This window comes from Phoxinus phoxinus, assembly GCF_949152265.1.
Source record: "Phoxinus phoxinus genome assembly, chromosome: 7".
In the NCBI taxonomy this organism is placed as follows: Eukaryota; Metazoa; Chordata; class Actinopteri; order Cypriniformes; family Leuciscidae; genus Phoxinus; species Phoxinus phoxinus.
The window spans coordinates 1554599-1564331 of NC_136882.1; the positions used below are offsets into that span (position 1 = coordinate 1554599).

Below are 9733 nucleotides of genomic sequence, written 5' to 3' on the forward strand. Positions count from 1 at the left end.
TAATTAAATTCCTAATTTTCCATTTAAAAACATTTAAAGAGATGAGGGTTTGTAGTTGGAGCTTAGTCTGTACATCATTCCAGGACCAGGGGCCATAATAGAACAGGCTTAACTTACCAGCTTCTGTTCTAATAGACGGCACTTTAAACTGTAACCAATTAGACCTGAGATTGTGAACATGTTGCAAAGATACAAATTTCCTATTTAAATAAATGGGAAGTTTTCCTAAAATAATCTTATAAATTAAAATAAACCAATGTTCAAGCCTACGCAAATGCAAAGATGACCATCCTACCAAACTGTAGAGTGTGCAATGGTGTGTCCCATAATTGGAATTAGTGACATATCTGAGAACAGAGTGATAAAGGGGGTCAAGTTTAGACAAGGTGGACAGAGAGGCAAATCTATAAATAGTATCCCCATAATCAAGCTGCGACAAAAAAAGGCTAACAACTAAGCGTTTTCTTGAAGCCAATGAAAAACAGGACTTTAACCTATACAGAAAACCCACTGTAAATTTTAATTTCTTTATAAGATAATCAACATGATATTTAAAGTTTAAGTTTTTATCCATCCAAAATCCGAGATATTTGTAATTATCTACAGATTGAATGCAGACTCCATCCAGTGATGTGATGGAGAAAGATGGTTGCTTTTTTCGACCAGTAGAGAAAACCATAACTTTAGTTTTATGTGGGTTTAACAGCAGCTTCAGATCTAAAAGAGCATGTTGAAGGGTATTAAAATCTGCCTGAACATTTGAGAAAGCCTCCTCAGCTGTAGGGGCACAGGAGTACACAACTGTATCATCTGCATACAGGTGATACTTACAAAATTTAAAATTATCACAAATGTTATTAATATAAACTAAGAAGAGCAAGGGTCCCAGAACTGAACCCTGCGGAACGCCCTTAGTTACAAGGACTGGATTGGACATATCATTGCCATATTTAACCATTTGAGAACGATTGGTCAGGTAACTATCAAACCAATTGACCACATTACATCCAATACCAGCTCTCAGCAGAGTATTAAGCAATAAAGGATGGTCCACAGTATCAAACGCCTTTGTGAGGTCTATAAACAGAGAAACACTGGTAAGTTTCCTGTCCATAGCTTCCTTAAAATCATCCATGACCTTTAAGGTGGCAGATATTGTGCTGTGTCCCGACCGGAACCCGGATTGCATTTCATTTATAATGTTATGCGAATGCAAATATGATTTAATTTGATTTGCAACTAAAGATTCCAACATTTTTGAGAGAACAGGGAGATTTGAAATTGGTCTAAAATTGTTCATGTCATAGCGATCACCAGCTTTGAATAGGGGAGTGATATATGCTTGCTTCCAGATAGCAGGAACCTGTTTAGAGCTTAAAGATAAGTTAAAAATATGAGCAATAGGCTCAGCTATAACCGAAGCAGCCACCTTTAACAGGAATGGATCCAGACCATCAGGTCCCGGCGCTTTTTTAGGGTCTATAGAATTCAACGCTTGCATAACATCTTGAACCTGTATGGCTTTAAAATCAAATAAGAAGGCAGGGGTAGAGGATATACTGGGTAGCAAAAAACCTGTAGAAGAAACAGCCGAATTTAATGGAACCTGCTGTTCAAATACATGACCTGCATTCTCAAAATGAACATTAAGGGCATTTAATATGTCACCCTTATCTGTAATGGTCATATTTCCAAGACGCACTTGCTGGGGTGAATCCTTTTTGTTCTGCAATACTTTAATTGTTTTCCAGAATTTAGATGGATTGTTAAAATTATTGTTTGTTAAAGTAAGATAATAGTCTGATTTGGAATTCCGAATGGCTGTGGTACACTTATTTCTTAAAAATCTAAAACGTTGCCAGTCTGCATTACTATTGGTCCTCCTTGCGAGAGACCACTGTTTATTTCTTAAATTAATTAGTTGGGCTAGCTCTTGAGAAAACCAGGTGTTTTCCCTATTTTTAATTCTACGCCTTTTAAAAGGAGCGTGTTTGTCCGCAATTAGTAGAAAATGCTGTTGAAAAAAAGCAACAGCTTCATCTACGGTAGGGATTAGTGCAACACGCTCCCAGTTTAGACTTGCCAAGTCAATTAAAAAGGCCTGCTCCGAGAAGTGTTTAAAATAGCGTCTTAAAACAGTTAGACCATTAAATTTAGGTAATTTAGTATTTCTCACACAACCTATTGCACAATGATCGCTCAGGTCATTTGCAAACACACCTATTGCTGTATACTTATGAGCCCTATTGGTAAGAATGACATCTAGCAGGGTGTCACTATTAAGCTTAGATGGATTCAGTCTGGTGGGACTGTCAATGAGTTGTATTAAGTTTAGAGAATTACAGGCCATCTTAAAATTATCCGATTTGTCACTAAGCCAATCCCAGTTTAAATCACCAAACAAAACAATTTCTGAATTATTTAACTTGGACAAAACTTCAGTTAAAGTCGACAATGTCTCATTAACAGCAGAGGGGGGCCTGTAGCACCCAATAACAGTAAATGGAGTATTTGCAACCCTAATATCTAGAGCAAGAAGTTCAAACTGTCTTGGAATTGACTGAGAAAGTAAAACAGACACAGGAAATTTTTGCGATACATAAATTGCTACACCACCTGCTCGCCCTTTCCTATCTGATCTATAAACATTATACCCATCGACAAAAATGACCTCATCAGGGACAGAAGATTTAAGCCAAGTTTCAGAAATCACAACGATATCTGGATTGGCAGACATAAACCACGTTTTCAATAAATCTAGTTTGGGTAGTAAACTTCTAGCATTGATGTGTAGAAACCCAATTCCATGTCTATTAGCAAATTCAGTAGGTGTTGAGAGATGATGTAAATTTACTGAATTATACAGAGGGCCCGGGTTTACATTGACATTGCCAGAGACAAATAAAAGCAATAAAATCAATGTTCGTGAGAGGGATTTTTTTACATTAATAGAAGATTTATGATGAAAGGAAATCCTTGGGCTGCCGTGAGAAATAACTGTTTCAAACACCAGCAAGGCATGAGGAAAAACAGTCCTTATATGAACAATTATTAATACGTTGAGAAGACGATCTGTTGTAAAGTTACTCGCAAATTGCCCACTTGATGGAAGATCATAGACTTCCAAAGAAGATGAGCAATGTATGCAACAGTACTGACATGACAGCGACATACTCGCGAGCCAAGCAAATAAAGTCAGCACAAACGTGAATTTGAATGTCATTGTTGAAATTAAATAATGTCACGACCAGCGTCAGCAGTCACCTGAGATTCAGATCCGCCGAGGCCACCAGCACCACTCGTCCGAAGTCGAAATTAGGCTATTGCACGGCCAGTCTTGGAGCAGAGGGCGTAACGTCAATCGCTCCGGTAGGATCCCGAGCTCAGAATCCAACGATGGGCCACCAACTCTATGCGGATCGTACCACCAGAGACAACGAACCGCAGGCACTGGTGAAGAATCAATCCAACGATGGGCCACCAACTCTTAATCCGATCTCACGCCAGGGACAACCAAATGCGGGCAGTGAATGAAAGAATCAGCGGAGTTGTTTACAGGAACCCGGCTGACTCAAACAGCGCGCGCCGAACACCGACGCCCCGGCCGTTCGTTCAGCTGGTGAAATCGCTCCGTGAAGCTTGCCAATGATAGGCTTCAATAAAAAATAAATAAAAAAAACCCCACAGTTCGCCAACTCTCCAGAAAAACTTTTAAAAGCTGCTTAAAACTTGAAATGAGAACTTGAGAACATAGACTCACAAACACCGACACACACTCGAACTGCTATCGCACCACCATCTTGAATCTTGTTATACTGCAATGTATATATACTTGTTATAAATTCCCTCTGCACGCAATAGCGCTACAACCAACCAGAGCAGTGAAGGAGGTGACGTAGCCAGAGCCACTATGCATGCGTTTTCCCACCAGCGGAGCTAGTTGATAGATTAAACTTTTGCCGTATCCGGTCGGCAAAACTCCGAACACATTTTCCTTTTTTAAGAATGACTTCAGTGCCGTTCTTTGTTCTTTTCTCAAAGAAAAGCTTAACTCCAAGTCTTCCAAAGCAAATTCGAAAGACCGCTGTTCGCCAGCAGCAGCCGCCATACATTTTCAAGTAGAATCGAATTCACACCGAACCGTCCCAACTCTGCCGTCATTATGTTAAGCCCGCCCACTGACTCTATACACGATGTGATTGGCCTGACTAGAGTTTGTTTTTTCCAGCTCACAAGCCAACGGAGAGTTGCTAGACGTAACTGGCTGCTAAATAACATTTGCTGCCGCTAGGGTGCGTCCAGATTTCTAGGCTAGGATAAACTATTTAGAAATCAAGCTATTTTCACCTGTAGCTTATTATTATCACTTAAAGGCCCTATACTTGCGTCTCTTGTAACGATCCGAGATGCAAGTATCAAACGTGAAACGGAAGTAGCTTTGTGGGCGGATCCCGGCGCTGTTGCTATTATACCGGCGGGATAAACGACTCTTGCGCCGACGCAAATCTAAAATGTGTTAGTCTAAAGTCGCTTCATTACTCATAGGTGTGGTTTGGGCGTAACGTGAAATAAACCAATCAGAGAGTCCTCTCACATTCCCTTTAAGAGCCGGCGCGCTTGTTCCACGGCGGATTGCTATTATAACGGCGGATTGCTATTATAACGGCGGATCGCTATTATAACGGCGGATCGCTATTATAACGGCGGATCGCTATTATAACGGCGGATTGCTATTATAACGGCAGATTGCTATTATAACGGCGGATTGCTATTATAACGGCGGATTGCTATTATAACGGCGGGTTTGCCGGCGCACGCCAGGAGCAGTTCACAGCCGAGGAGACGACGCTCTCGTCAGGGCCGTAAAACACAGAGAAGTGACATTGGGGATGATGATGGAGAAACACACACACATTAGCTTCGGTTAAACAGGCGTATAATAATTTGGGTAAATGTGTAATCTAGATTTATGCCTATTTTTTCACATCTTCACGGACACAACAATGATTCCCCTCGTGTGTTAATATTTTTCCTTGTAATAATGTATGATTTGCAAAAATGAAAACTGCTGCGTCTGTTTATATTAGAGAATCAAAGTGTGTGTGTTGTTCACACGCTACATAATGGCCAAGCACGCGCCCTTAAAATAGCATATGACTAACGCGCGGCGCCGCTGTCTGTAGACTGGGTTTCTCCAGGTCAGTGGAGTTGTTTTCTGGAACCGTCATGCTTCACACAGGCTTTTGTTCTATCCCGCCTGCGTTACTGTAATTCTTTATATGCAGGAATATCCCAGTTGTCCATTACAAGGCTTCAAATGGTTCAGAACGCTGCAGCCAGATTCCTAACTGGGGTTCGCAAACATGAACATATTACTCTTGTCTCTTGACTGGTTGCCGGTGCGTCATACAATTGATTTTAAAATGTTGTTGTTTGTTTTCAAATCCCTAAATGGTCTTGCACCATCTGACCTATCTGAACTTTGACCTTTGAACGTGCTACAGACATGTCTACGGTCCACTAGCAGTTATGATCTGCCCCAGCCACATTCCCGATGTGAGTCGAGAGGGGATCGTGCTTTCGCAGTGGTCGGCCCTATATCCCCTTATCCTCGAGATCCCTGTCCTCTTTACAGGAGTTTAATGTTTAAGTTTTATCTTTTGGACCGGGCATTTCACTAAATCTCAATTATGGTTTTATTACATTATGTGTTAATGGTTTATTTTGCTCCTTATATTACATGTTTCCTGGACTTTTACCTTGTAAAGTACAGTGGTCGACTTCTGTTGTTTATTTGTGCCATAAATTAAATAAAAATGAAATGAAATGAAGCCCCAGTCTTACAGATCATTAACTAAAAAAAGCAGTTTCAGGGTTTAGTTACCCTTTAAACGATCGATCTGTGATGATCTGCACTCCTATTGGCTGTCAGATCTGCACTCCTATTGGCTCTCACTCCAGAAAGTCGCTGTTCATTTGCATATAGGAATTATAAATTTCTTAACTTCCTCAAAGTTGTGTGGGTAGTTAAAAAAAAAATCAGGAGACAGAAAGCATGTGACATTTGCGATTGTGATCCTATTAGATGAGGTTTGACATCTGTAGATCAATACACTACACACACATTCATTGAAAATTAAGTAACGTTACAAGAAATGCGACATCCAAGATCTGATCTGATAGATGTTTAAAACAACACTTTATCAACGAATAATAATATGAGATATGGATTTTGATATTCCTTTAAAGTTTATATACTCGCATTACTCCAAAATAAAAACAACTGTACTGCAGTAATCCTGAATCACATTCGCAAATTACCTCATATAGCCTACATATTCATGACTTACCCAGTGTTGATGTGTTTATGAAGGTATTATCATCCAGTGTTGTTGATGTGTTTATGAATGTATTCTCACCCAGTGTTGTTGATGTGTTTATGAATGTATTATTATCCAGTGTTATTGTGTTTATGAAGGTATTCTCACCCAGTGTTGTTGATGTGTTTATGAATGTATTCTCACCCAGTGTTGTTGATGTGTTTATGAATGTATTATTATCCAGTGTTATTGTGTTTATGAAGGTATTCTCACCCAGTGCTGTTGATGTGTTTATGAAGGTATTCTCATGTTGATGTGTTTGTGAATGTATTATTATCCAGTGTTATTGTGTTTGTGAAGGTATTCTCACCCAGTGTTGTTGATGTGTTTATGAATGTATTCTCAGTGTTGATGTGTTTATGAAGGTATTCTCAGTGTTATTGTGTTTATGAAGGTATTCTCAGTGTTGATGTGTTTATGAAGGTATTCTCAGTGTTATTGTGTTTATGAAGGTATTCTCAGTGTTATTGTGTTTATGAAGGTATTCTCAGTGTTATTGTGTTTATGAAGGTATTCTCAGTGTTATTGTGTTTATGAAGGTATTCTCAGTGTTGATGTGTTTATGAAGGTATTCTCAGTGTTATTGTGTTTATGAAGGTATTCTCAGTGTTATTGTGTTTATGAAGGTATTCTCAGTGTTATTGTGTTTATGAAGGTATTCTCAGTGTTGATGTGTTTATGAATGTATTATTATCCAGTGTTATTGTGTTTATGAAGGTATTCTCACCCAGTGCTGTTGATGTGTTTATGAAGGTATTCTCAGTGTTATTGTGTTTATGAAGGTATTCTCAGTGTTATTGTGTTTATGAAGGTATTCTCAGTGTTATTGTGTTTATGAAGGTATTCTCAGTGTTGGTGTGTTTATGAAGGTATTCTCAGTGTTATTGATGTGTTTATGAAGGTATTCTCAGTGTTATTGATGTGTTTATGAAGGTATTCTCACCCAGTGCTGTTGATGTCGTTGCTGAAGTTGGCGACGGCCACAGAGTCCGGCTGAAGTCCCTCTTTCAGGAACAGATTGGATGTTTTCTCATCATATAGCGCAGAGTAGATTTGAGCCCATGACACTGTCACGTTTAAAACACAGATTACACACACAAACAAGCGATGACACGCCATTGAACATCCAGAAACACTCTTCTCCTTTTCTTCTGAGGTTTAATGGTGTTTGGTAAACTATATCAACTGTGTTACAGCCAACAGGACGGGAGCGCGCGGTCACGTGATTCTTGTTGTCTACAAACAATCCGCGCTCGTTTGCTTTTTGGTTGACAAAAGCTTTTAGGAAGCCAGCAGGAGCTACATGGCTAAAATTCATTTGTATAATCTTTAGATTTATTCAAATGAATTAAGATTAATTAAAAATGAGTGATATTATGTCATCTTTCTTCTTATTTGTTTCCCAAATTGCAGGAACGATAACACTGCTCTGCAAAATGAAAAGCTTTACGGAGTGATACTGGAAGAGTCAGCATGTTTACTGTGTGCTCATGGATGACCACTGATCATTGCGGTCCGAGATAGTGATTTGCATGCACTGCTCACCCCTAGTGGCCTAGATCTACTATAAACTGCATAATAATGTACACATTAGACGCTGTATAAATCAATAGTAAGTTATATAAAATAATAAAATGAAAACAGACTTCAATAAATGAGCCTACATTTCTTATTTATAGACTGCAAATAAAATGTGACATAAGGAAACTTTTATAACCAGCAAATCACACTGGATTATTATGAAGTAAATACATATTTCTGCATTACAAATTATTTGAATAATAATACCCTTTACCAGCAGATTAAGATTTGTGTTACTCTTCACTTATTAATATACAGTAACTTATTATTCAAATGATTTGTAATGCATAAATATGTATTACCCTTTACCAGCAGATTAAGGTTTGTGTTACCCTTTACTATTAAGTTGTAAAGTTATATTAAACTACTCGAGAGAAACATAAATGTGTGTATATTACACGCAGGGCCGGTTTTTAGACATTTGGAGGCCCTAGTCTGCAGTATATATGCAGAGGCACTCTTCTGCTCTGTTTAAAGCAAACTCATCAATAACTACTTCATAAGAAATCTGCTGTGCATCTCAAACTCAATTAAGAAAACTTAATCTCTGTCAATGCTGATTAAAGCAAGTCCACTAAGCCGTTCCTGAGGCATTGTGGAGCGCAGGTAATCTTTTACAAGCTTCAGTTTTGAGAAACTACGGTTACTGGCAGTAACTCAGCTCTGAGCAACCCAGAGGTCTGGAGATATCTCCTGCAGTTGCTTCCGGTGAGGACATGTCAGAAGCTCCAGGGCTGTGTTTCTTGATGGTAATGCTGGAAGGTTGAGGATCTCTTCTGCCATGTCAATTCCAGAGATATCCGCATGTCCTTCCTCGCTGAGTGCCTTCTCAATGTCAGTGTTTCTTCACTGTTCCTCTTGATTACATGGTTGGAACATCATTAAAATTCAAAAGGATGCCAAAAGTGTCCCTAACATTTTCCATGGCCTGAAATCTCTCCTCACATCCACAGCTGTGTTGAAACATGTCCCGTCCAGGTTCCGCAGTGCGTCGGTCAGAGGCTCATCAGCTGCCTCATAGAGAGCTGGCGTTGCGCAGTCTCTTCTCTTCTGCTTGAGAAACGCCTCTGGGTTCATGTCTTCACACAGATCCTCTGCAGTCGCTTGTGCTCCAGCAAAGCCAGAGGCCCTATACTGTGAGAGCGCTGCTTCGGTGGACGTAATCAGGTTTGAAGCAACGTCCAGTTGTATAGTGGATGACTGGAAAAGCTTATTGACCTGGTTGACAAGTGTCAGAACAGAACAAATCAAAGAGCGATAAGACCCCACATCTTCAGCAAGAGCTGGACCTCCACTTGAGAAACGGGGTCAGACAAACTCTGCCGTACTTCTACTCGTGCTTCCCTGATTTGGGCAACCTGGAACCAATCTGCTCTCCCACCTTGTGTCACTCCATGGTTTAAGAGTGAGGTCCACATATTTTTTCACAATAGAGCATCTCTGAGTGGATCCTGAAAAAAAGCTGAACAGTTTCTGACTCCAACGGCATCCTCTGAAGCTCTTGCAGCATCTGCCAGAACCAGATTTGACGTGTCCGCCCCGCCTGGGACAAACAGGGCTCTTGGGTTCTTTTCAAGCAGCCTCGCTTGTACACCTTGCTTCTTGCCCTTCATATTCGAACCATTGTCATATGACTGACCTCGACAATCCATGAAGTCCATCTGAAGGTCCTTCAGCCTGTTTATGATTACCCAAGACAGATTCTTGCCAGTTGTCTCTTCCTCAACCAAGAATCCAGAAAGTATGATTGTATTTCTGGCTCTGGCTGTAGT

At 39.9% G+C, this 9733-nt stretch overlaps 1 protein-coding gene across 1 annotated transcript in view; it reads right to left on the minus strand.

The window, feature by feature from the left end:
- plbd2 (phospholipase B domain containing 2) overlaps positions 1-7620 on the minus strand; it is a 40340-nt gene extending 32720 nt beyond the window's left edge. The window contains exon 1 of the mRNA XM_079619443.1: positions 7324-7620. Coding sequence (XP_079475569.1) covers positions 7324-7499 — 176 coding nt within the window. The 5' untranslated portion in view covers positions 7500-7620. The remainder of the gene's footprint in view (positions 1-7323) is intronic.
- Positions 7621-9733: the final 2113 nt, after the last annotated feature.